Here is a 27060-nt window from a genome sequence, read left to right as displayed (position 1 = left end):
TGCATGACTTTGTCAAATGCCTTGATAAAGTCCATGTAGAGAATACTCTTATCGGCTTTCCTGGTAACTTCCTCAAAAAACTCTAAGATTAGTTTTAGATACGACCCACAACACATAAAACTATGTTTCCTTAATTAGTGCATATAAATCCCAACAAGAGAGAGTGCAATACCTGATCTACTAGGGAATGAGACAGGACAGGTGACGGAAGTTTGTATAGGGGAACCCTTTGCATCTAGTGATCATAATGCCATCAGTTTCAAGGTAATTATGGAAAAGGATAGGACTGGTCCTCAGATTGAGATTCTAAATTGGAAAAAAGGCCAATTTTCATGGTATAAGAAAGGATCCAGCAAGTGTGGATTGGGTCAGACTGTTTTCTGACAAAGTTGCATTTGGTAAGTGGAAGGCCTTCAAAAGTGAAATTTTGAAAGTACAAAGCCAATATGTCCTATAATAATAAAAGGGGAGGTTAACAGGTTTAGAGAACCTTGGTTTTTGAGGCCCTGGTTAAGAAGAAGGAGGTCCATCGCAGATAGGAGCAAATGAGGTAATTGATGAGTATAAGAAATGCAAGAGAACACAAATCAGGAGGGTAAAAGATGGCGTGAGGTTGCCCCAGCAGACAAGGCAAAGGAGAATCCTAAGGGATTCTACAGATTTGTTACGAGCAAAAGGATTCCAACGGACAAAATTGTTCCTCTGGAAGATCAGAATGGTGATCCATCTGTGGAGCCAAAAGAGATGGGAGAGATCTTAAATGATAACATATCCTCTTTGTTGACGATCAACACTGGCACACCTCAGGGGTGTGTGCTTAGCCCACTGCTCTACTCTCTGTGTACTCATGACTGTGTGGCTAGGCATAGCTCAAACACCACCAACAAGTTTGCTGACGATACAACCATTGTTGGTAGAATCCCAAGTGGTGACAAGAGGGCGTACAGGAGTGAGATATGCCAACTAGTGGAGTGGTGCCTCAGCAGCAACCTGGCACTCAACGTTGGTAAGACAAATTGTGGACTTCAAGAAGGGCAAGATGAAGAAACACATACCAATCCTCATAAAGGGATCAGAAGTGGAGAGAGTGAGCAGCTTCAAGTTCCTGGGTGTCAAGGTCTCTGAGGATCTAACCTGGTCCCAACATATCGATGTGGTTATAAAGAAGGCAAGACAGCGGCTATACTTTATTAGGAGTTTGAAGCGATTTGACATGTCAACAAATACACTCAAAAACTTCTATAGTTGTACCGTGGAGAGCATTCTGACAGGCTGTATCACTGTCTGGTATGAAGGGGCTACTACACAGGACCAAAAGAAGCTGTAGAAGGTTGTAAATCTAGACAGCACCATCTTGGGTACTAGCCTACAAAGTATCCAGGACATCTTTAGGAAGCGGTGTCTCAGAAAGGCAGCGTCTATTATTAAAGACTTCCAGCACCCAGGGCATGCCCTTTTCTCACTGTTACCATCAGGTAGGAGGTACAGAAGCCTGAAGGCACACACTCAGCAATTCAGGAACAGCTTCTTCCCCTCTGCCCTCCAATTCCTGAACGGACTTTGAAAGCTTTGGACACCACCTCACTTTTTTTAATATACGGTATTTCTGTTTTTGCACATTTTAAAAAATAATCTATTCAATAAACCTAATTAATTTACTTGTTTATTTATTATGTTTTATTTTATTTATTATTTTCTCTCTCTCTCTCTCTGCTAGACTATGTACTGGATTGAATTGCTGCTGCTAAGTTAACAAATTTCACATCACATGCTGGTGATAATAAACCTGATTTTGATTCTGAATTCTTTGCATCTGTACTTTCTCAGGAGATGAACAGAGTTTCTTTAAAAGTGGGCAAAGTGGCATCTACTTCATGGATCCTATTCAGATCATGGAGGAGGAGGTATTTGCTGTCTTGAGGCAAATCGGGCCCTGACAAGGTGTTCCCTCAGACCCTGCGGGAGGCAAATGCAGAAATTGCTGAGGCCATAGCAGAAATATTTAAATCATCCTTCATGACAGGTGTGTGACCAGATGATTGGAGAATAGCCAATGTAGTTCTGCTGATAAAGAAAGACTGTAAGGATAAATCAGGAAATTATAGGCCGGTGAGCCTGACACCAGTAGTGGGGAAAGTTATTGGATGGTATTCTAAGGGACCAAATATATGAGTATTTGGATTGACAGGGACTGATTCAGGATAGTCAGCATGGCTTTGTGCATGGTAGGTCGTGGTTAGCCAATCTTGTAGTTTTTTGAGGAAGTTACCAGGAGAGTTGATGAAGGCAAGGCAGTGGACGTTGTCTACATGGACTTTAGCAAGGCACTTGACAAAGTCCTGCTTGGGAGGTTGGTCAAGAAGGTTCAGTCGCCCGGCGTTCAAGATGAGGTAGAAAATTAGATTAAACATTGGCTTTGTGGGAGAAGCCAGAGAGTGGTGGTAGACGGTTGCCTCCGTGACTGAAGGCCTATGACTACTGTTGTGTCGCAGGGATCAGTGCACAGTCCGTTGTTGTTTGTCATCTATACCAATGATCTAGATGATAATGTGGTTAACTGGATTAGCAAATGTGCAGATGACACCAGGATTGGGGGGTTAGTGGAAAGCAGAGGAAGGCTGTCTTGGCTTACAGCGGGATCTGGACTAGCTGGCAAAATGGGCTGAAAAGTGGCAGAGGTAATATAGTGCGAGGTATTGCACTTCAGTAGAACCATCCAGGGTAGGTCTTGCACAGTGAATGGTAGGGCACTGAGGAGCGTGGTAGAACAAAGGGATCTGGGAATACAGGTCCATGATCCATTGAAAGTGATGGCACAGGTAGATAGGGTCATAATGAAAGGTTTTGGCACTTCACAAATTAAAGTACTGAGTACAGGAGATGGGATGTTATGGGGAAGTTGTCTAAGACATCAGTAATGCCTAATTTGGAGTATTGCCTGCAGTTTTGGGCACCTTTCTAAGGAAAGATGCAAATAAGATTCAAAGTGTACAGAGTAAATTTACAAAGATATTGCTGGGTCTGGAGGACCTGGGTTATAGGGAAAGATTGAATAGGTTAGGACTTTATCTTTTGAAACATAGTAGACTGAAAATAGATTTGATAGATGTGTACAAACTTATGAGGGGTATGCATACAGTAAATGCAAGCAGGCTTTATCCACTGAGGTTAGGTGGGACTGCAACCAGAGGTCAAGGGGTATGGGTTAAGGGTTAAAAATAAAAAGTTTAAGGGGACGATGAGGAGAAACTTCTTCACTCAGAGGGTTGTGAAAGTGTGGAATGAGCTGCCAGCACAAATGGTGCATGCAAGCTTGATTTCAACAATTAAGAGAAGTTTGGATAGGTGCATGGATGGGTGGGGTACGGTCTTGGTGCAGGTCAATGAGAGTAGGCACATCAAATAGTTTGGCATGGATGGGCTGAAGGGCCTGTTTCTGTGCTGTACTTTTCTATGACTATCTACAAGGAGCGATGTTACAGGAGTGCAGCGCCCATCATGAAGGACTCCCACCATCCAGGCCATGCTCTGTTCTTGCTGCTGCCATCGGGAAGGAGGTAGAGGTGCCTCAAGTCCCAGTCCACCAGGTTCAGGAACAACGATTGCCCCTCATCCCTCAGGCTCCAAATCAAAGTGGATGACTTCACTCAACTCAACTCTGAACTGATTCCACAATCTATGTACTCACTTTCAATGTCCCAACAACTCATGTTTTCAATATTTTTTATTTTAACTTTTATATTTTGTATTTCCACTATTTGTTGTCTTTTGCACGTTGATTGTCCCTCTTTGTCTGCAGTTTTTCATTGATTCTGTGTGGTTTCTTTGTATTTACGGTTAAAGCCCACAAGAAACTGAATTTCAGGGGAGTATATGGTCACATATATGAGCTCTGATAATTGTGGTAACTTCGACTCTACAAAAAGACCACTCGACAACTTGATGGCCAAAAGAGCATCTTTATCTGGGACGGCAAATGATATTTACAATACAGAGGCTTCCAGGTACCTCATGCGGCCTGGGTGGAGGGACTATATACAATGCATACTGGGAGTAAAAAGAGCGGAAGTAAAGACCCCGCCAACCCCGGATCCCGCCTCTTGCTACCAACAGCTTCCCGATTAGTATTAATTTACTTTTAATAATACTCACATTACAACACTTCTCCCCCTTTAAAATCCAACATTCCCCAAATATAGAAGAACTGGGAAATAAAAACAGTGGTATCATTAGCAACAGGTTACCAATACAAAAACACCTTAAAAAAATGGCAAATTCAACATTCAATTTAACAACAAAAGAAACTATCCAATCAAAGATTCAGTCTGCCAGGAGGTTTGCGAGGGTGCTGCGATTTACGCACTACCCCCAGTGACCCAGCAGGCGCCGCTGGTGAGTATGTTTTGAGTGGATCTCGTGTTGGGGACACGAGAGGGGTCTGTGTGTCCACGTGAGAATGTCCATCCTCTTCAGGGGACTCTGCCCCCTCTGCCAGTGTATCTCCCTCTGGCAAAGTCACTGGTGGACATGCTTTCCTGGTATGCATTACGTGGTCATTGCTCCTTAACTATTTTGGACTTCTGAGCTTCTTTGAAATCGGTGGCAAGCTATTCTCAGCATTATTGGGATAAACGGCATCTGCAGGTTTGCCACCCGGCTTGGAACGCACTGAAGCAGGAACTTTGGTTTGACCGTGGCTCAGAATAGACCCAATTGCAAATTTTTCACAGAGTTCCTTGTTACAACTTGGAACTATCTGGAGTTCAACAGCAGGAAATTGCAATGCATTTCGGAAAACCTCTTGTGCTTGAACAAAGGTCTTGTCTGTTAAATCACAGTCATTGATTTTGATGATCCATTCATTCTCCTGGAGCAGGTTCTCTTTTCCTGAACGGCTGTTCTCTTCAATACCATGAATCCTCAGGCCAAGGAATCTTCCACTCAGCGTAGAGTTAAAAGGCACCACATGGATTCCCAGGGGGCCACCGCCTCCAGAAAATTCTACTTTCTTTGTCAATTCACTTAGAGTGCTTTCTGAATGCTTGTCTGGTGGTCCTGGAGGCTCTGTTCTTACATCGTCTATGGGTGCCCTGTTTGCTATTGTTATGATTGGCTTCACATGCAGGTTCCTGTTAGCGGGATCATCAGGCTGAGATGCACCTTGCTGTAACTGGGCAGGTGGTACAAGAGCTGGGTCACTGCTTCGCCGTACTAGAAGTGGCGTGCTGGCTTTCAGTGCCGAGGGGGTAACTTTAATTGCCCCTGTAATTGGCTGAAAAGCCGCAAGCTGCGCTGCGAGCTCACTCTCAAATGTGTCCGGACTATGTCTGTCACTCACGTTGCCATCGGCGACTTCATCTGCACCTCATGCTCTTCCGTCATGTGTGCATATTTAAATTCATGCCAGTTGAGCCGGATTTTGCGAAGCCAATCGTGGCCCAGAAGAATGGGCCCACTGCCCTTAGCTACCATCAGCCTGGCTTCAGCCTTCTGGCCCCCGGCTGAAATATCCACATATAACACCCCTAAGTGAGGTATGGGCTGCCCCGTGTAGGTCCTGAGTTGGAGCTTAGATGGTCTGATGGGAGGCAGGTTGGATCCCCATGTCCTCCTGTAGGTCTCTTCACTAATGACCGATGCAGTAGCCCTTGAATCAATCTCGAACTTAATGTCCTTTCCCTTGACAGTGACTGTGGCATAATATGGTTCAGGTGGTCCCTCATCCGTTTCCACCCCAAACATGTTGTAGGCACACGCTGCCTCCTCGTCTGCTTCTCCTAGGTGGTGTGTGGCTGCCTGAGTCTGCTGAGCTTTCCCCTGTCCAGGCTTAACATTACCCTTTATGCTCCTGCACTTTTTAACTAAATGTCCCTTCTTGCTACAAGCATGGCAGACAGTATCTTTGAATTTACAAACATTTGCATAGCGTGTCCCTCCACACTGAAAACATTCCACCCGCTTTTCCTGTCCACCAGTCTCCCTCCTGACTTGGAGCACTGCTGCCGACTGTGACCCCCCCCCCATATCCTTTCTGTATAACTTTGGCATTATTAGCAGCCAACTCCATGCCTTGAGCAATCTCTAGGGCTGTCTTGAAAGTCAATGGTGGGGTTTCCCCCAACAAGCGGCGTTGTACGGCATCATTATTAATGCCGCATATTAATCTATCACGGAACATGTCATCCAACACGGCTCCGAAATCGCAATGCTCCAATAGCTGCCGAAGCTCGGCCACAAAATCACCCACAGACTGACCTGGCTTCCGGACATGGCTGTGAAACTTGAACCATTGAACTATCAACGAAGGCTTCGGATTGTGGTGGTTCCCCACGAGCTTGACCAGTTCGATGTATGGAATTTCTCCCGGTTTCCATGGTGTAGCTAAATTCTGTATCAGCTTGTACGTCTTTGCCCCACACACACTCAGGAGAATAGAGCGCTTCTTAGCCTCCTCAGTAATTCCATTAGCACAGAAAAAGTGGCCCAACCTTTCCTCGTGCTCCGGCTACTCCTTGATTTGCTCGTCGAACACACCGACCGTAGCCATCCAAACACGAGACTCCTCACCCACTCACAGCTCCTGATCGAAAACAGGGCCGACCCGTCCACAAAACCAGTTTACCTCGTCGCCAAAAATATGTGGTAACTTCTACTTTACAAAAAGACCACTCGACAACTTGATGGCCAAAAGAGCATCTTTATCTGGAACAGCAAATGATATTTACAATACAGAGGCTTCCAAGTACCTCGTGCGGCATGGGTGGAGGAACTACATACAATGCATACTGGGAGTAAAAAGAGCGGAAGTAAAGACCCCGCCAACCCCAGATCCCGCCTCTTCCCGATTAGTATTAACTTACTTTTAATAATACTCACATTACAACAATAATAAATTTCCCTTTGAAGGTAAATAGGGCTTCTGCCCCATGGTAGCTGTGGGAGATGGAGAGGTCAGTAGTGACTGGCGGAGGGGGAGTAGGAAGTTATGTGATGTGGAATGGCCAGACATGTGCCCGGTAGAGGAGTTACACCAGGATGTTCCCAGTCAGCGTCAAAGAATGGAGGAGAGGCGTACCCAGAGGGCTATCTGAATGAGGGTGATGGCAGGAAGTGGTCCGGGTCGCGACCTGTGAGACCATTCTCCCCATGCAGAGGGTAAAATGTTGCCCCCACCCGGGGTAAAAGTCAGGAGGCCCCAGCGAGGATCGAACTCGCGACCCCTGGTTTACAAGACCAGTGCTCTAACCACTGAGCTATGGAGCCATAGCCATAAAGCAGGTCTCCGCCCGCCTTCCTAACTCCGCTAACCGTCAGTTTGACTCGCCGAGGTCCATTCCCAATGCATTCTGTTGTCCGTGCCCTTCCGCCCCGATCTCTTCCCATCCCTGTCCGTGGTCCACAGGCCCCGGCACCGCGCCGCCACTACCGACCACCGCCGGTTCCGCATTGGTTCAACGAAGGAAGCAGCATTACCTGTCGCCGCCCGCAGAGGGCGCGCCCGAGCCGCACTCAACCCTCAAAATCAAAGTCAAATTAAATATCAAAGTTTGTATACGCAGTATATTACCATATGCTACTTTAGATTAATTTCCTTGCAGGTATTTATCGGAAAAATAAAGAAATACAACAGACTTATGAAAAATATACATAAACAAAGACTGAATGACAACAAATGTGAAAAGAAGACAAACTGCGAAATAAAAATAATACTGTGAACGAGTTGAGGATCTGTACTCGCTGGAATTTAGAAGGACAAAAGGGGAAGATCTCATTGAAACCTACCGAATATTGAAAGGCTGAGTCAGAGTAGTTGTGTGACCAGGAAGGTGTCCTGCCGGTGAGGTCAAGAGTGACCGGGGAAACGGCGTGGGAGTGTCCGGGGAAGTAATGTGAAGGGTTGGGGGAGGTTCTAGGGGTGTGCCCAATAGAAAAGTTACGGGGGTGGGGGCTAGGATGCTTCTTGTAGTGGGAAAGTCTGGGGCTAGAGGGGACAGCCTCAGAATAGAAGGACGGCCCTTTAGAACAAGGATACGAAGGAATTTCTTGAGCCAGAGGGTGGTAAATCTGTGGAATTCATTGTCACAGATGGCGGTGGAGGCCAAGTTATTGGGCATATTTAAAGTGAAGCTTGATAGGTTCTTAATTAATGAGGTCGCCAAAGATTACGGGAGAAGGCTGGAGAATGGTATTGCGAGAGAAAGTAAATCAGACAAGATGAAATGGCAGAGCAGACTAGTTGGGGTGAATGAGCTAATTCGGTTCCTATATTTTATGGTCTTATTGTAAAGAAGCCTTGAAAATGAGCCTGTGAGTTGCAGTGAGTGACGTTATCCATGTTCCTGACCTGGTGGTATGGGACCTAAGGCTCCTGTACCTCCTGCCTGATGGTCATAGCCAAAAGAGAGCATGACCTGTATGGTGTCTTTGATGACCACCGTCCTCTGTTTAACCACAGAAGCAACTCCCACAGAATCAGGATCAGGTTTATATGACAAATGTTATTTTGTGGCAGTGGTTCAGTGCAAGGCATTGAGATTACTCTAAGTTACAAAATAAATAGTGTAAGAGAGGAATAAAAAGGTGGTGTTCAAAAGTTCATTGTCCATTCAGAAATCTGATGGTGGTGGGGGGGGGGGGGGGGGGAAAGAAGCTGTTCCTGAATCATTGAGGTTGGGTCTTCAGGTACGTGTACCCCTTTCCTGGTCATGTTAACAGCATGTCCTGGATGGTGAGGGTCCTTAATGACGCCTGCTGCCTGCCTTCTTGAGGCACTGGCTCTTGAAGATGTCCTTGCGGGTTGTGTCCAGGATGGAGTTGGCTGAGTCTTAATGGAAATGTTTTCTTTCTAGTTCTGATGAAGGGTCTCAGCTAGAAATGCTTTCCGTTTATTCCCCCTCCATAGATGCTGCCTGACCTGCTGCGTTCCTCCAGCATTTTGTGTATGTTCTTCTAGATTCTGAGTATCTGCAGAATCTCATCTATCTCCCGTTCACCAAAGGACCACTCTGTCTTTGCCTCCCAGGCCCTTCTCTGGGGGCACTTTCCCTTGCAACCTTAGGAGGTGCAGCACTGTCCCTACACTTCTGTGTCCCTGTGATCAAGTTTCAATTAAGTCCTTCATTGTACCTATGCACACACATGCATGTGACGATAAACTTGAATTTGATTTTCCTCCATCACTGTCATCAAATGACCTACACAGCTGTGTCAGGTGAGGCAGAGATTTGACATTACACTTTCTCCATTTGGTTCTCGCAATGTGGCCTCCTCTGCATCCAGAACAAATGCAGATTGTATGACTGGTTAGTGCAGGGGCTCCCAACATTTTTATGCCATGGACCCCAACCATTAACCGGGTGTCTGTGGACCCCAGGTGGGGAACCCCTGGGTTAACAGAGCCCACATGCTCTATCTGTATCGGCTATCTTAAGTTTCTGGCTGCACCTCATTTCAACTCATTATTGCAAACCAACCTGTCTGCACTGGCCCCTCCACTGCCACAGTGTGGCCTAATACAATAAGTATGCTGCCTCACATTTGGCCTTTGTGAGATGATAACCATTTCATCTACAATCCAAATCACCAGGTAGATGGGATTTATGTTTCAGGATTCTGTAGTAGTATATTGATTCCTTTTACTTCCTCATCTGCACTGGAAACATCTTGAAGGTTTCTTTCTTCCTCTGTATATATGTGTAATCTCTCTATTATAAATTCTCCCATCTCCTAATCTAAGGCAGCTACATTTTGTCCTCACTAAACCAGGTGAGGGGCTACATTCTCATCCCTTTTCTTCTCCTTACCTGACCATCACCTCTTTCTGGTGCCCCTCCTCCTTCCCTTTCTCCCATGGTCCACTCTCCTCTTCTATCAGATAACTCTTTCTTCAGCCCATTATCTTTTCCACCAATTACCTCCCAGGTTCTTACCTCATCTCTCCCCCCACCCACCACCTTTCCCCTCACCAAGTCTCCACTATTACCTGCTAGCTTCCTCTCCTCCCATCTTCTTATTCTGGCTTCTGCCCTCTTCCTTTCAAGTCCTAATGAACGGTCTTGGCCCAAAACACAACTGTTTATTCCTCTCTGTAGAAACTGCCTGACCTGCTGAGATCCTCCAGCATTTTGTGTGTGGTGTCCAATATTTCCAGCTTCTGCAGAATCTTTGTATTTATTTCATATTCTACCTTCCTTTCCACATACAGTATTGACTGGATGGGATAGAGTTTGTCAAAGGTGTTCAGGAAAGTATCCTTCATCAGTACGTAAAAGTCCCAACAAGAGAGCATGCGCAGTACTGGATTTGCAATGAGGCAAGCAGAAGTTTGTATAGGTGAACACTTTACATCCAGTGGCCATTAGTTTCAAAGTAAATATACAAAGGGATAGGTCTGATCTGCAGTTTGAGATTCTAACTGGAGAAAGGCCAATTTTGATGGTATCATAAATGATCTGGCAAGTGAGGATTGGGGAAAGCTGTTTTCTGGCAAGGGTGTACTTGGTAAGTGGGGGGCCTTCAAAAATGAAATTTTGAGAGTACAAAGCTTGTATGTGCCAGTCAGAATAAAAAGTAAAGATAGCAAGTGTAGGGAGCTTTGGTTTTCAAAAGATATTGAGGCCCTGGTTCAGAGAAAAAAGGAGGTGCATAGCAAGTATAGGCATGAAGGGTCTTGGCCTGAAACGGTGCCTATAAAAATACAAGAAATGCAAGAGAACACTTAAGAAATCAGGAAGGCTTAAAGAAGGCATAAGGTTGCCCTAGCTGATAATGTGAAGGAGAATCCTAAGGGATTCTACAGATATGTTAGGAGCAAATTAATTTTAAAGGACAAAATTGGTCTTCTGGAAGACCAGGATGGTAATCCTTGCATAGAGCCAAAAGAGATGGGGAGATCTTAAATGTGTACTTTGCATCTGTATTTACTTGGGAGACAGATACAGAGTCTATAGAAGTGAGACAAAGAGGCATCAACTTCATAGATCCTGTACAGGTTACAGAGGAGGTGTTTGCTACCCCAAGGCAAATTAGGTTCGATAAGTCCCCAGGGCCTGAAAAGGTATTCCCTCAGATCCTATGAGAGGCAAGTGCAGAAATTGCTGGAGCCCTAGCAGAGATTTAAAACATCCTTAGTGACAGGAGAGGTACTAGAGGATTGGAGGAAAGCCAGTGTTGTTCTGCTGTTTAAAAAAGGCTCTAAACAGGATCCACAAAATGAAAAGCGAGTCCAACATATAGTTGTGGGAAAATTATTGGAAGGTGTTCTAAGGGACCGTATATATAAGTATTTGTATAGATATTAATTAAGGACTTTAAAAAACCTTTTCTTGGAGATTACTATTTTTAATTTCACTGGTAAAGCAGGATTGGAAGTTTGGACAACAATCCGGCCCTCTGCTGGTGCTGATGAGTATTGCAATATTGTGAGGGTTGCTGGACTAACTGTGTTCAAGCATCGGATTGATAATGCGGCTGGGGCTGGGGCTGGGGTGGGGGGGGGGGGGGCGGCGGTGGAGGATTGACAGTACAGGTGGCTAGAATATGGAGGTGCAGGGAAGATGTAGGACAGGAATTGGTGGTGATGGGCAGAATCAGCTGAGGGGGAAGACAGTGAGTCCGGAAGTCAGAGTCCTGATGCCTGCAAGGCTGGTCCAGGGATTGGAGGCTGAAGGCCTGTGCATACCAGGGAGTCCCAGAGAGAGTGGTCCCTGCAGAAGGCAGGAAGGGGAGAGGAGGTGGTCATGTGACTGGTGGTGGGAGCCCTAAGCAGCTGGCAGAGGTGACTAACAATGATGTCCTGGATGTGAATTATGGAAGATCAGGGCAAAGGGAACTCTGTCCCTATCCTATAAAGGAGGTTAATGAGTAAAGAACTGTGGATGTTGCCAGGACCTGAGGAGCTGAATTACAGGGAAAGATTGAATAGGTTAAGGTTTTATTAGCATAGAAGAATGAGGGGAGATTTGATAGAGTTATACAAAATTAAGAGGGGTGTAGAGTAAATGCAAGCAGGCTTTTTCCACTAAGGTTGAGTCATAGTTAAGGGTGAAAGGTTTAAAGGGAAACTGAGGGGGATCTTCTTCGGAGGGTGCTGAACGAGTTGCCAGTGAAAATGGTGGATGTGGATTTCATTTCAACATTTAAGGAAAATTTGGATAGGTACATGGATGGGAGGAGTATGGAGGGCTATGGTCCAGGTGCAGGTTGATGGAGTTTAATTCAACCAAGTGTAAGATGTTGCACCTTGGGAGATCAAATGTAAAGAGACAGTACACAATTAATGGCAAGACCCTTAACAGTGTTGATGTGGAGAAGGATCTTGGGCCCCAAGAGCATAACATGTTTAAAGTTGCTGCATGAATTGATAGGGTAGGGTGGTAGAGAAAGTGTACAGCATGCTTGTCTTTATTAATTGAGGAACTGAGTTCAAGAGTTGGAAAGTTATGCTGCAGCTTTATAAAACTTGTTAGGCCACATTTGGATTATTGCATTAGTTCTCACTGCTCCATCATAGGAAGGGTGTGGAGATTTTGTTGGTTTATCAGGATGCTGCTGTGTGGATTAGAGAGCGAAAGACCGTAAGACATAGAAGCAGGATTAGAACATCTGGCCCATCTAAATGGACACACTTCTATTCTGAGGCTGTGCCCTCTGGTCCTAGACTCCCCACTATAGGAAACATCCTCTCCACATCCACTCCAGGTCTTTCAATATTCAATAGCTTTCAATGAGATCCCCTTTTATTTTTCTAAATTCCAGCAAGTACAGGCCCAAAGCCATCAAACACTCCTCATATGTCAACCCTTTCATTCCCAAAATCATTCTACTGAACCTCTTCTGGACTCTCTTCAATGTCAGCACTTCTTTTCTTAGATAAGGGGCCCAAAACTGCTCACCATACTCTAAATGCATTCTAACCAATACCTTATAAAGCTTCAGCATTATATTCGTGCTCTTATATTCAGGTCCTTTCAAAATGAATGCTAACATTCCATTTGCCTTCCTCATCACCAACACAACCTGCAAGTTAATTGTTAGTGAATCCTGCACAAGATCACCAAAGTCCCTTTGCACCTCTGATTTTTAAAATTTTCACCATTTAGAAAATAGTCTATGCCTTTATTCCTTCCGTCAAAGTGCATGACTATACACTTCCCTAGGATATATTCCATTTATCATTTTTTTGCCCATTCTCCCAATTTGTCTGTCCTTCTGCAGACTGCCTTTTTCCTCAACATTACCTGCCACTCCACCTTTCTTTGTATCGTCTACAAACGTGCTCACAAAGCCATCAACCCCATCATTCAAATCATTGACGTATAACGTTAAAAGAATTGATTCCAACACCAACCCCTGCAGACTACCACTAGTCACTTTATTCACAGTCTTTGTCTCCTGCCTGACAGCCAACCTACCCATGTCAGTTTCTTTCCCGAAATACCATGGGCTCTTATGTTGTTAAAGCAGCTTCATGTGCAGTACCTTGTCACAAGCCTTCTGAAAATCCAAGTATACATCATCTACCGTGCTGCTTGTTATTTTCTCAGAGAATTCCAACAGACAAGATTACCCTCAAGGAAATCATGCTGACTTTGCCCTATTTTATCACGTACCTTCAAGTACCCCAAAACCTCATCCTTCATTATGGACTCCAACATCTTCCCAACCACTCAAATCAGGCTAAATAGCCTATTATTTTCTTCCTTCTGTCTTCCTCCCTTCTTAGAGTGGAATGTAATAAGCAATTTTCCAGTCTTCCTGAACCATTTCACAATCTAGTGATTCTTGAAAGATCATTACTAGTGCCTCCACAATCTCTTAGTTACCTCTTTCAGAGCTGTGGTGTGTAGTCCATCTGGTCCAAGTGACATGTACCTTCATTCAGATCTTTCAGCATCTTAAGTACCTTCCCCTTGGTTATAGCAACTATACTTGCTTCTGCCCCGACACTCAAATTTCTAGCATACTCCTGGTGCTTTCCAGCGAAGCCTGACGCAAAAAACTTTAGTTTGTCTTCCATTTCTCTGTCTCCCATTACTACCTCTATAGGCAAACATGAGGAAATCTGCAGGTGCTGAAAATTCAAGCAACACACACAAAATGCTGGTGGAATGCAGCAGGACAGGCAGCATCTATAGGGAGAAGCGCTGTCGACGTTTTGGGCCGAGACCCTTTGTCAGGACTGCGTTCCACCAGCATTTTGTGTGTGTTACTACCTCTATAGCATCATTTTCCAGTGGCCTAATATCGCCTTATTTTTATTCTTTATATGGCAGAAGAAACTTTTGATAACCTTTTATATTATTGACTAATCTTCATATTTCATCTTTTCTCTCCTTACAGCTTTTTAGTTACCTTCTTATGGTCTTTGAATGCTTCCCAATCCTTGAACTTTCCACTAACCTTTGCTATATATGTCCTCCCTTTTACTTTTATGCTTTCTTTGATTTCGCTTGTCAGCCACGGTTGCCTCAATCTCCGTTTGGAATACTTCTTCATCTTTGGTATATATCTATCCTGCGCCTTCTGAATTGCCTTCAGAAACTCCAGCCATTTCTGCTCTGCACATCTTCAGACTATGTTGGTCATTGACACAAACACATTTCACTGTATGTTTCAATGTACCTGTGACAAATAAAGCTAATCTTTATCTTTAATCTTGCAGTTGACTGTGTGACAGGTTACTGTTCGCTGCTTGCACTTCCATTGGCGAACACTGCAAGCTTCACTTATGTTCAAGGCCAGTCTCTGGGAGACGGTTGCCTCAGACTTCCTAGGGTGCAAAGAAGTCAGAATCTTCAAACACCCACATCACTGGTAATTTCTGAGTGATGTTGGGAGAATTGTCAGTTGACATTTTCCAAAGACCTAGGGTCAGTTACTTTCCTTGTTTGGTGGTGAATGGAGTGGACTCAAGAACATTAATCTAAAAAAAAATTCACTATTGGTTCATGTCGGTTCAGCACAGGAAACAGCAAGGCCATGGCCAAAATATTTTATTTTATTTTATTTTGTGCACATTAACAATTGAAGTTGGATTTTTTCATCAACTTGGAATCTGCGATAAACAATCACAGGATTTACTTCAAGCTCAGTAATTAAAGCATGTTAATAACTCAAAAGACTACGTGAAAATTTAAACTAGATTTTAATAACAAACTTGGGAGATGAGAAAGGCTATCAAATGCTTGGTGATGTAACTAAATACTGGTCATTGGTTTCTGTTCAACTTTATAACTTTGAAACTCACCACTGCTCTTTTCTCTTTAATCATTGCTTACATAGCAATCACAAAGAACAACCCATCCTTAAAGGATCTGTTCCATTTTCCAGCTGATTCAACAAGAGCACTTACAGAGACTGTAAGTAACTAACAGTAACACTGCATGAGCACAGAAGAGAACAAAGCACTTGTAAACTTTCTGCAGATTTCATGCAGCCTTTGGTCATGAGTTTGTGTATCTAAAGAAAGCACAGTGAGAAACGGGTAGTCAAAACGAGCTGTATACAGGGTTGCTTACTCCTGTGCATTTTTTAATGCTTCTAGTCTCTGGAGAAGTGCATTCCCAAAGGCATCACGATACGCAGGGCTGAGTGACTCTAAGAGGGAGTATATTGTCTCATGATACTGCATCGACAATGACTCATCAACCTGGTCAAAGCCATGAGCTACCACCTGGAAAACAAAAAGCAGGTCAGTAATAAGTCAAGAATCACCATCTACCCACCAGTGCTGAAGGATGTCGCAAATGTAAAAAGTTACATACATTCTTCCAATGAAAAACCAAACCTCCCAGAAAAAGACAACACACTTCTAAGCATCACCGTAGATTATAATCTTACATTTAGCTGTAAAGCAAAATAGTTCAATCTGAATTTAAATTTTAAATGAATAAAACTAGGTACAAGGGTCAAGGTGGCCATGGTTAACTTAGAAAATGCATTAAATATATTAGAAAGCAGGCAATGAATAACAATAAACAACACACAATTTGCAATAAAAAAAAGCCAACTTGAGATTTTAGGATACAGATTCTTTGGGTGCGATAGGGGATACAAGATATGGTTTTGCAATATTAATCAAAGAATCTATAACTGCATAGGATATTCTAGAAATTTCTCCCAATGAGAGCACAAGGGTGGAATACTGAAACAAAGAGAGTACAATCACTTGGAGACACAAGAGACTGCAGATGCTAGAATCTGGAGCAGAACAAAAACAAACTACTGGAGGAACTTACTGGGTCAAGCAGCAATTGTGATGGGAAAGGAATGGTTGAGCTTTCAGGCCAAGACAATGGAGAGGGAAGATAGCTGGATAGGGAGGGGAAGGGATGAGATAGAAGGTAGTAGGTGATAATGTACCAAGAAGGGGTGGAATGATGGAAGGAAGTAGCAAGGTGGGCGAAGTGGAGTTAGAAGACAGAGGCAGATGGGCGATAGATGGAATCATACAGGCAAAAAAAAAGGAAAATGGAGTCACTTGGAGGGAGTGGATGGCAAAGGTGGAGATAAAGGCTGGAGGATGATAAGTAGGCACAGAGGCTGCAGGTATTGGAATCTGTTCAGGACCGAGATAATGGAAACCAACGGAGCAGATAAAGGGCAAATGGAACCAGGAGCGGAGGGGATTCCTTGGGTTGAGGATGGTTGGAACCAGGATGGGGAAGGGGAACAAAAATAGGAGGATCACGGATGCATCAGAAGGAAAGAGGGGAGCACAGGAAGCAGGAATTAAATGAATTGAAAAAGTCAATGTTCATGCTATTGGGCTGTAGGCCACCCACGAGAAACCTGAGGTACAGTATTGTTCTTCTTGTTTCATTCGGGCCTCATTCTGGCAGTGGAGAAAGCCAAGGCCAGACAGGACTGTGTGGAAAATGGTATGCAGTTGGGTTGACCATTACAGAGCTGATTTATTGGCAGAATGCAGGGATGTAAAATAGTAGGGTAATAATAGGGATTCCAACTTCCCATATATAAACAGGCTTTGAGTGGGCAGAAATTTTTAGCATTTTGATCCAGTGTATGAATAGTCCTGCAAGTCCTTTCCAGCTTACAGATGCCCAAAGAACAGCCTATATATGCAGATGAGCACATGGAAGTCTGGCAGTGTGCATTTGTCAGCTGACACGGGGCTACAGTTTTAGGCATCGTATGCCAACTGGGAACTTAGTTTGTGTCATAGCTCCAACATGAACTGTGTGGGTTACCGACTTGTGAACTGGACTGGGAGCAGCTACTTTCAAGTTAAGTCTGCAGGCAATCAGTGAGAGGCATTCAAGAAAATGGTGGAACTGTGGAGAGAAGGATACAGCAAGATACCGATCACCAGGAGATACAGCAGATAGTGTTTGTTCTAGACAAGTGACAGGTATAGTACTTTGTGAGGTCAAATGTAAGGGGAAATTGCACAATAAATGGCAGGACTGTTAGGGTGGGGCATTAATGTACAGAAATCTCATGGTGCATGACTATTGCACTTTAAGGAACAAGACAAGGCACATGACAGAAGTATGCGTCGAGGAACAACTTGGATCCAGTGATCGTAATTCCAGTAGATTCAAGATAATTATGGAAAAAGATAGGGTTGGTCCTCTGGCTGAGATTCTAAGGCTACATCCACACTAGACCGGATAATTTTGAAAACGCTGGTTTCTTGTAAAAACGATAGGCGTCCACACCAAGCATTTTTGAAAATACTTCCGTCCACATTAAAACGGGTATTTGGGCGAACCTCCTCCTACTGGGCATGCGCAGGACAGATCTACAGAAAACAAGCGGCATGTTTGGTGTTGAATCTCACTGTGAAAGTGCGCGTTTGTCCAGTTACAGACTAGAAAAACTTAAAACTAAATTGCCAAATGACAAGACAGCTGTTCGCTCTCACGCAGGACTTAAAGCTAAAAAAAAAATACTGGCGCGTATAGAGCCAACCGACAGGGAGTTCACGGACAGTATGCCCCAGCTGACGACAAACATTGAAAAAGTGACTAACTCTGTTGCATTAATAAAGCACCTTGTTAAATGTATAAAACATGTCTGCATCAGTGTTATCTTGTATTTCCATACAATGTTACATTAGGCTGTTACATATCTATTGTCAGAGAAGTACTTGCATAAATGGGTAAACCACCTTCATACGAGCAAGGACAGAAAACAGGGCAAAGTGAGTATACTTATTCATTCAGTAAGTTATGGGTCAAAGTATTTGGTGAGTACATTTCTAACTCTGCTGGCTTCAGTCTCGTTGCTATCTGTTCTGAAATTGTTAGGTTGTGTGTGGGGTTGCATTCAAGAAAACAATTAAATGCCACTATCTGTTCCGGCGTGTCATGACAGCGTTTCTAGGTATCTCCAGTTACCCCGTCCACACTACTCTTACCCAAGCGGCATTTTCAAATTTTCACACTCTGGAGAGCATTTTAGAAAAGCTCTGTTTTCAGGGGCGGAAAACACTGTTTCAGTGTGGACGGAGGGTCAAAACGAAGAGAAAAAACTTCGTTTATAGATTTATCCGGTCGAGTGTGGACGTAGCCTAAATTGAACAAAGGCCAATTTTGACTGCATCATAAAAAAAAATTGGGCAGGGGTGGATAGGATAGGTTGTTTCTGGGAAAGTAATGCTCGGTAAGTGGCATTCCTTCAAAAGTGAAATAGAAACATAGAAAACCTACAGCACAATACAGGCCCTTTCGCTCACAAAGTTGTGCCGAACACGTCCCCACCTTAGAAATTACTAGGCTTACCTATAGCCCTCTATTTTACTAAGCTCCATGTACCTATCTAAAAGACCCTATCGTATCCTCAATATCATAAATATTGAGATTACAGAGTTTGTTTACTTGTATCAGAATAAAAGGCAAGGCTAACAGGTTTAGGGATATTGAGGCCCAGGTAAAGAAACAAGGAGGTGCATATCAAGGTAGTTGAGATTAAATGAGGCACTTGAAGAATATAAAAATATGCAAGAGAACACTTAAGAGGGAAATCAGGAGAGCTAAATGAGGACACAAGATTGCTTTGGCAGACAAGGTGAAAGAGAATTCCAAGAGCTTCTACACATACATTAAAAGCAAAAGGATAGCTAGGGACAAAATTGGTCCTCTTGAAGATCAGCATGGTAATCTATACATAGACCCAAAAGTGATGTGGGAGATCTTGAATGGAATTTTGCATCTGTACTTACTCAGGACACAGACTATATAAAACTAAGGCAGAAGAGTGGCAGGGCCATGGACTGTCTCCAGATTACAGAGAAGGAGATGATTGTTTTCATGGGTGAATAGGGGCAAATAAGTCTCTGGGGTCTGACGAGATGTCCTCTCAAACCTTGTGGGAGGCTCATGCAGAAATTGCAGGGGCCCTGGCAGAGGCATTTAAAGTGTCCTTCACCACAGTGAAGTGTCAGAGAACTGGAGGATAGCTAATATTGTTACACCGTTTAAGAAAAGCCCCAAGAGTAAGCCAGGAAATTATAGGCCAGTGAGTCAGATGCCAGTAGTGAGTAAATTATTGGAAGGGATTCTAAGGGAGCGGATATGTAAGTATTTGCGCAGACTGAGCCTAATTAGAGATAGTCAACGTGGCTTTGTCCGTGACAGATCATGTCAAACCAATCTTATAATTTTGAGGTCATCAAGAAAATGGATATTGTCTATATGGACTTTAGCAAGATCTTTGACAAAGATCTTGGAAGGCTGATCCTGTGGCTTGGTATTTAAGATAAAGTAGTCAATTAAATTCAATGTTGGCTTAGTTGGAGAAGCCAGAATGGTAATGGATGGCTGTCTCTCTGACTAGAGGCTTGTGATTAGTGGTGTGCTGCAGGGATCAATGTTGGGTCCATAATTGTTTATCATCTTTATTAATGACTTAGATGATAATCTGGTTAACTGGATCAGCAAATTTGCAGAAACAGCAAGGAAGGCTATCAAAGCTTGCGGGGGGCTGAAAAATGGCAGATGGACTTTAATGCAGCCGAGTGTGAAGTAATACACTCTGAGAGGACAAACCAGTGTAGAACTCACACTGAGTGGTAGGGCACAGAGGGATCTGGGAATACAGATCCATATTTCCTTGAAAGTGTCATCATAGGTAGATATGGTCATAAAGGAAGCTTTTGGCCTTCATACAGTAGTTGTGATGTAATGTTGAAGCTGTACAAGATATTGGCGAGGTTGAATTTAGTGTATTATGTACCTTTCTGGTCACCTACTATTGGAGTATAAAAGTTGCATTGTTTGCTGTGTAACCAAAGCTATGTCAGCTTTGTGTTTGCTATTTGCTATGCATGTATCCAATTTAGTAGGAGAATGAAATCTCTGTATTGTCTCTGTACTATTGAACACATCAGTGACTTAAGAATGTAGCCAAATAAGAAGATAATGGTGTGTTAATGAGAGGCTAGCTAAGAGATGTAGATTATGTAGTCAGCTTTGTGTTTGCTATTTGCTATGTATGTATCCAATTTAGTAGGAGAATGAAATCTCTGTATTGTCTCTGTACTATTGAACACATTAAGTCACAGAATGTAGCCAAATAAGAAGATAATGGTGTGTTAATGAGAGGTAGCTAAGAGATGTAGATTAGAACATGATTAAGTTAATGGGTAGAAACAATAGTGGCTGATGTACTAGTGATATGCAACTGTAGACCGATTGGATATGCTAATGCAACTAAACCAGGAGATTGCTATAAAAAATGCTATGTACAAGGATCGGTGGGCAATCAGTGACTAGCTCAATGACTGTCTCAGCTTTGATTTGCAAATTAAAGTTTAACACTTGTTGAAGAATCTTCTGCATCTCCTGGTCGTTTGTGGGGCACGAGAAACCACGACACTACCTACAGGAAAGATACCAGTAAGACTGAAAGAATTCAGAGAAATTTTACAAGGATACGGAGAGGATGTTTCTTATAGTGCGGAGTCTCAGATCAGAGGGCACAGCCTCAAAATACAAGGACATCCCTTTAGAACAGAGATTCTAAGAAAAAATTTCTTTAGCCAGAGGATGGCAAATCTGTGGAAATCATTGCCACAGACAGTTATGGAGACCAAGTCACTGGGTATATTTAAAACAGAGTTCTTGATTAATAAGAGTGTCAAAGGTTACTGGGAGAAGGCAGGAGACTGGGGTTGAGGGAATAATAAAACAGCCATGATAGAATGGCGGTGCAGATTCGATGAGCCGAATAACCTAATTCTGCTTCTGTCTTATGGTATTCACCATAATCATGTCATTACCCAATGTCTTCTCCACAACCAGCTCGCCACTCACATTTTCTTTACCCTTCTTGAGCTACAATATGCTTAACTATCATGATACACTTTCACACTTCTTTGCAAAGCACTCCAACATTTTTCTCTTAATAAATGGTTTACAGCAGAGGAATAGAATTACATAGCTTAGTTACTCTAGCTATTGACTTCAACACCAAATCCAAGTGCCAGTTACGTTTTCTACCTCTAATTTTTAAACTTACAGCCAAGAGCTGGGGAAAGAGATTAATGCTTCAGTAATCCAACATCACACATTCAATCTCAGAAGCCAAGACAACAAGAGCAACCAGCACTTCAGGATCTTTTAGCATAGGAGTCCGTCAGTTTTGTGTTGACTCTTTGAAAATTGCTGCTCAATTAGTCCCACTGCCTCAACCTTCATTTCACATTCTTCACGTTACCCCTTCCAATGCACAAACTTAAAATTATTAAACAGACTCCTTCAACTTGAAGGACATACAACATATGAGTACAATACAGAAAGCAGTCCTTGAGCTGATGAAGTTATGCCAAACTAATTAAGATAATGATGCTTAATTACACTAATCCCACCTGCCTGCACATGGTCCATCATCCCTCCATTTTAACGTGCCTCATAAATGCCTCTATTTTATCTGACTCCATCACCTCTGGCGATGTGCTCCTGGCACCCATCACTGTGTTAAAAAAATTGTCCCATACATTACCTTTGAACTTTCCTCCCTCACCTTAAAAACATGCCCTCTAGTATTTGACATTTCAACCCAGGGAAAAGATAATGGTTGTCTACTCTATACCCCTTATGAACCTCTATCAGGTCTCCCTCCAGCCTTTGATGCTCCAGAGAAAATAACTTCAGTTTGTCCAACCTCCCCTCTAATTCACAGTAATATGGTAAACCTCTTCTGCATCCTCTCCAAAGCCTCCATTGCACTAAAATTAAGTGACCAGAATTGAGTGCATTACTCTAGATGTGGCCTAACCAGAGTTTAAAAAGCTGCAACACCAACTTTTGTACTCATTTCCTAGATCTAATACTTTTTCATGAATATACTCTTAAGTACAATAATTATTCTCTCCCCTTGACCTACAAAATTCTCCCCATTTTAGTATTTATTCATCTTTGCTATTAGATCTGATTTTATTGCCTTTCTGGTGATATATAAAATATTGGTTTGATCACTCAAGAGTACTGTATGCATTTCTGATTGTCATAATATGAAGATGTGATGAAGCTAGTAAGGGTGCAGAAAACCTTCATAAGGATATTGCCTGGTCTAGAGGACTCAAGTTAAGAGATTGGATAGGCTCAGATAGAGTGAAAAAGGTCAAGGAGTCACCTTGCAGACGTTTATAAAAATACAGTCATAAACAGGCTAGATAGTCACAGTCTTTTTCTCAGACTAGAGTTCAAAATTAGAGAGCAATGCTGAAAGATTTAAAAGGGGTCTGCGGGACAAGATTTTCCACACAGAGATTAGTGGGTACATGTTCTGCAATATCTTGAAATCACTTGTAATGTGTCCAGAAATTAGCCACAACATACACCCTGGAGCCCAGATTGTAAAACTCTGCTTCACTAGACTAATAATGCAGTCATTACTTACAAGAGACAAGAGTTCAAATCCCTCCAGAACTGTGGAATTTAAATTCATTTAATAATCTGGAACTAATGATTAGATGATTTTTAAAAAATTAGTCATTAGCAACAATGACCAGAAAATCACCTGATGATCAAAGGTAATAAAGCAATGCCTTTAATCTCAAAATAAAATAAATGTTACGCTTACTCCCACCTTATACCCCTAAACTGACCTGTTGTGATTCCCCAGCCTAACTCCCTATTTTTATTGGCTCTGACGAATCTAACCAAACCACCAATGTGGTATATAAACTTAACAACTGATCTCTTCTCAAAGATTCCAGCCAGAAAGCAGTTGACATTTATTATGCAGTAATTTTCTGCAGAAGAATTTTCTTGGGCCGCAGGGAACATCTTTAACATAATAAAGCATGTTAAGAAAAGTCATCCACCTAAGGAGTTGTTAGAGCAAATGGCCAAAACCTTGACTGAGATAGATTTTAATAAGCGTGCTTATTTTAATAAGAGCTTTGAAGAGGAAAACTTGGAGATTAGATCCTTAAAAACTGAATAATTGGCATGATTGCTGATGATTGACTCCAAACAATAAGATGTGTTTAGGCCAGAGTGGAAGTGTGCATTGACTTCAGAGGGTTATATTACTGCAGAGAGCCAACTTCAGGAAGGGGCAACAGAGGGAATTGAAAATAACAATGAAAATCTAGTTATCACAGCACTACAAGATTGGAAGCCAATGCAGTTCAACAAGCACAGTCGGTGAAGGGTGAACTAGACCTGGACTGATTTAGGATAACTGCAACATGGTTTTGCTCTTCAAGTAAACTGGGGAGAGTTTTTGAGTCAGGGAACATTGACAACTCTTCTCAGCTCATTCTGAGAGACTGTGGAGGAAGACCTAGATTGTTTCACAAAAATGCAGATAAAATTTACCCATGCCAATCTCAACAGTAATGGGAAGATCCCTCATGTGCTTTTTGCCAACAAGTCAAAATAAAGAAAGCCATTGTTAAAGGTACTGGGGGGGGGGGGGGGGTAATTAAAATGTATATAACAGGAAAGAATCTTTGCTCAGGTGAAGACTGTTTTATCATGATCTGGAATTAGTAGCTGCTCTCACCCGAAGTCCTGCTTCTGTCAGCTCAAGGCAGTATCGGTTTCTTTCTTTTGTTTCTACGTTAATGAAGGCAACATCTTCTCTTATTGGAAGCATTTTTGAGACAGCCATGTGGTTAACAGCAAAGTTGACATCATTGACCACTGCCTCAGCTTCCACTCTCATATCCTTCACGTCTGCCCCCTCCAAGTCTCTCTCTTCCCAATCTTCAAACTTGCTGAAATCATTAAACATTGACCCGTTCAACACCTGGGGATCACAGTCCATTTCCTGGTTGTAATACTTTGTTCCTCGTGATGAGACTGTAAATCAAATACAAGTGCAATGCACAATCATTTCAAAGGTAAGCTAACCAGTTAATATTGCCTCCTGACATGGAAAGCAACCGACTAACCCCACAAAACCACCCTGTTCCCCCATAATAAACTCTGGATCACTCTGTAAGACTGTTTACTATTAATGCAAATCGGTTGGGGAGGGGGGAAACGGAAAAAATAACAACTCCCAGATATTCTGAGGAAATCTGATGATACAATAACTTGTCCAATAGGACAGAAATACTGCTAATTTGTAGAATTAATTTGTGGATTCAAATAAAAGATGTCATACTACAGAATTTTTCATTATCAAAACCTAGCTTTGCACAGTAACTGTTCAATCCTAGCTGTGCTTCATTAAGTGATAATCGAAGTCTAGCAATGTAGAATCCATCTAGAATTAAGGAGTCAGAGAATGGCAGCCTAGTGACAAACAAATCTACTGTTCAGTTTATGCCAATTAACATATCAAACTCCCATGTCAGATTTTGAAATAAACTCTGAATTTGTATGTAGCATACATTCAGTGGCAAGTGTTTTCCAGAGATACTGTTGAAGCTTCAGATACCAACAGTCTGCATTCCAGGGTTTTAAGAGAAATGGTTGCTGAGAAACCAGATACATTGGTAGTCGATATTCTAAAATTTGCTTCATTCTAGAATAATTCCAGAAGACAGAAAGGGAGCAAATACAGCAACACTATTTAAGAATGGGGTAATGGAAAAGACAACAATTCAGGAGCTTTAAAAGATTTCAACTAACACACACAAAATGCTGGAGGAAAACAACAGGTCAGACAGCAACTATGGAGGGAAATGACGGTATGACAGTTGACATTTTGGACTAAAAGCCTTCATCAGGACTGGAAAGAGACAGGGCAGAAGCTAGAGTGGTGTGAGGGTGAGGAGTATGACCTGGTGGGCAATGGTAAATCCAGGTGAGAGGGGGAAGGTAGGTAGGTGATGGTGGGGGGGAGAATGGAGGGTAAGTAGGTGAAGGGAATGAGGAAATTATGTAAAAAGCAGAAGGAAACAAGTGGAAGAGATGGATGAAGATGGAGTCTGACAGTAGAGCGGGATTGAGGTAAGGAGGTGCCTGCTAGCTCATGCGCCTCCTCCTCCTTTCACCATCTTTTTTAATTCTGTCTTTTGCTCTTTTACTTTTCAGTCCCGATGTAAGGTTTGTGACTGAAATGTCAAGAGATTATTTTCCTCCATAGAAGTTGCCTAACCTTTTGAGTTCCTCCAGCATTTCTTTGTGCGTTGCTCCAGATTTCCAACATCTGCAGTACTTCTTATATAACCATTTAACCTAAAATCATTTATTTTTTACAAAATTCAGAATGGGATTAAATGGATAGGTTCTTGACAGCTGACACACCCACACAGTACTCATTTGCATTATGACTCCACTCTCCCAATTCCTTCCATATTCAGAAATTTGCTTTGAAAAGCAAAATACAACTGTTGGAGGAACTTTGGCAGAATCTATGAAGGGAAATGGATAGTCAACATTTCAGATCCAGATGCCAGAGCCTCAATTATCCACTTCCTTCCCCAGATGCTGCCTGACCCACTGAAGGGGAGCGGCTAACCTAACACTTTGCAGTGCCAGTGATCAGGGTTCAATTCCTGTCACTGAATATACTGTAAGGAGTTTGTACATTCTCCCCGTAACCACATGGGTTTCCACCGAGTGCTCTGGTTTCCTCCCATACCAAAGAATTTTAGGTTAGGGTTAGTAAGTTGTGGACGTGCTATGTTCGCACTGGAAGCATGGCGACACTTGCAGGCTGCCCCCAGCACATCCTAGAACTATGTTGGTTGTAGACATAAACAACACACTTCTCTGCAGTGAAATTAATCTTAGACTCTTCAGCAGTTTCTTTTAAATTGCAACAGGTCTCAACATCTGCAGAATCAAGCGCCTCCAGTAATTTTGAATGAACTCACTATTTGAGCCGCACTCAGTCTCCGGGGCAGAGAACGGCCCAGATTCACCACCCTCTAAGTGGAGCCATTTCCCCTTATCTCAGTCCCTCACTGGAGTGACAGCGGCCCCAGAGCCTGGCCTGCCAAGGCGGGGGACGCGTCTTCCAGCCTCCCGTATCGCGCAGACCCCGAGTTTCAATAAGACCGTCATCGGTACCGGGAAGGAGGAAAGGTGGGGCCAAAAGGCCTACTATTGCTACCCATCTATGAGTCAAGAGTCCAGGCCGGCCGTTCCGCATACCCTCTCCCTCAACCCCGAGCCCGTCAGTCTGCCGGTCAGGACAGGGTTTTATCCCCCACCTGCACGGAGCATTACAGGGTTTTTGCTGTGTCCCGACTGGATGCGACCATCACGGTAATACATATCAGACAGGTCACTGGACACTTCTTCACCCGTCACCCTCGGTGCCACCCTACCGGATCGGACCGGCTAGTTCACCGGACATCTCCCCGTCCCTACCCGGAACCTGCAGTCCGGTGCTGGGTTTAACCCAACCTAGGACTCTCCTATCAAAGAGGCACATCGCTTTATCTGTTAAGGCCATCGTATCACATTGATTACCTCAGGGCGCCTCCAACACGGTTAGCGGATCGCCGCCATAACTGAAAACAGGGACCCCGCGCCCTCGCGATTCAAACCTAAACGGTTAATGGCCTGGTCGTGCCGCCGACGCTGCGCGTCACCACCATGTGACAAACGCGCCCACCATCTTTGTGACGGGCAGGTAGGCGGGGTTTGCGTCCGTTTGAAAGATGGCGGTGTGTTGTCAGCATGA

The 27060-nt window shown here is 43.2% G+C and overlaps 1 protein-coding gene and 1 non-coding gene across 2 annotated transcripts; both read right to left on the bottom strand.

Annotated features, from left to right (window-relative positions):
- Nucleotides 1-7190: 7190 nt before the first annotated feature.
- On the bottom strand, nt 7191-7263 carry trnat-ugu (transfer RNA threonine (anticodon UGU)). Its single transcript has one exon. It is a non-coding gene; the product is annotated as a tRNA-Thr (tRNA).
- A 7713-nt stretch (nt 7264-14976) lies between these two features.
- On the bottom strand, nt 14977-26989 carry gskip (gsk3b interacting protein). Its single transcript, XM_073039474.1, has 3 exons — nt 26847-26989; nt 23980-24278; nt 14977-15673 (listed from the first exon to the last, which is right to left on the bottom strand). The coding sequence occupies exons 2-3, from the start codon at nt 24241-24243 to the stop codon at nt 15515-15517; spliced, it is 423 nt and encodes a 140-aa protein (XP_072895575.1). The 5' UTR covers nt 24244-24278; nt 26847-26989; the 3' UTR covers nt 14977-15514.
- Between the last annotated feature and the right edge of the window lie 71 nt (nt 26990-27060).

The sequence above is a fragment of the Hemitrygon akajei genome, chromosome 3, assembly GCF_048418815.1.
Source record: "Hemitrygon akajei chromosome 3, sHemAka1.3, whole genome shotgun sequence".
NCBI classification, from domain to species: domain Eukaryota; kingdom Metazoa; phylum Chordata; class Chondrichthyes; order Myliobatiformes; family Dasyatidae; genus Hemitrygon; species Hemitrygon akajei.
Note: the sequence above shows the minus strand (reverse complement) of the source record. Positions and strands in the feature narration are given on the sequence as shown.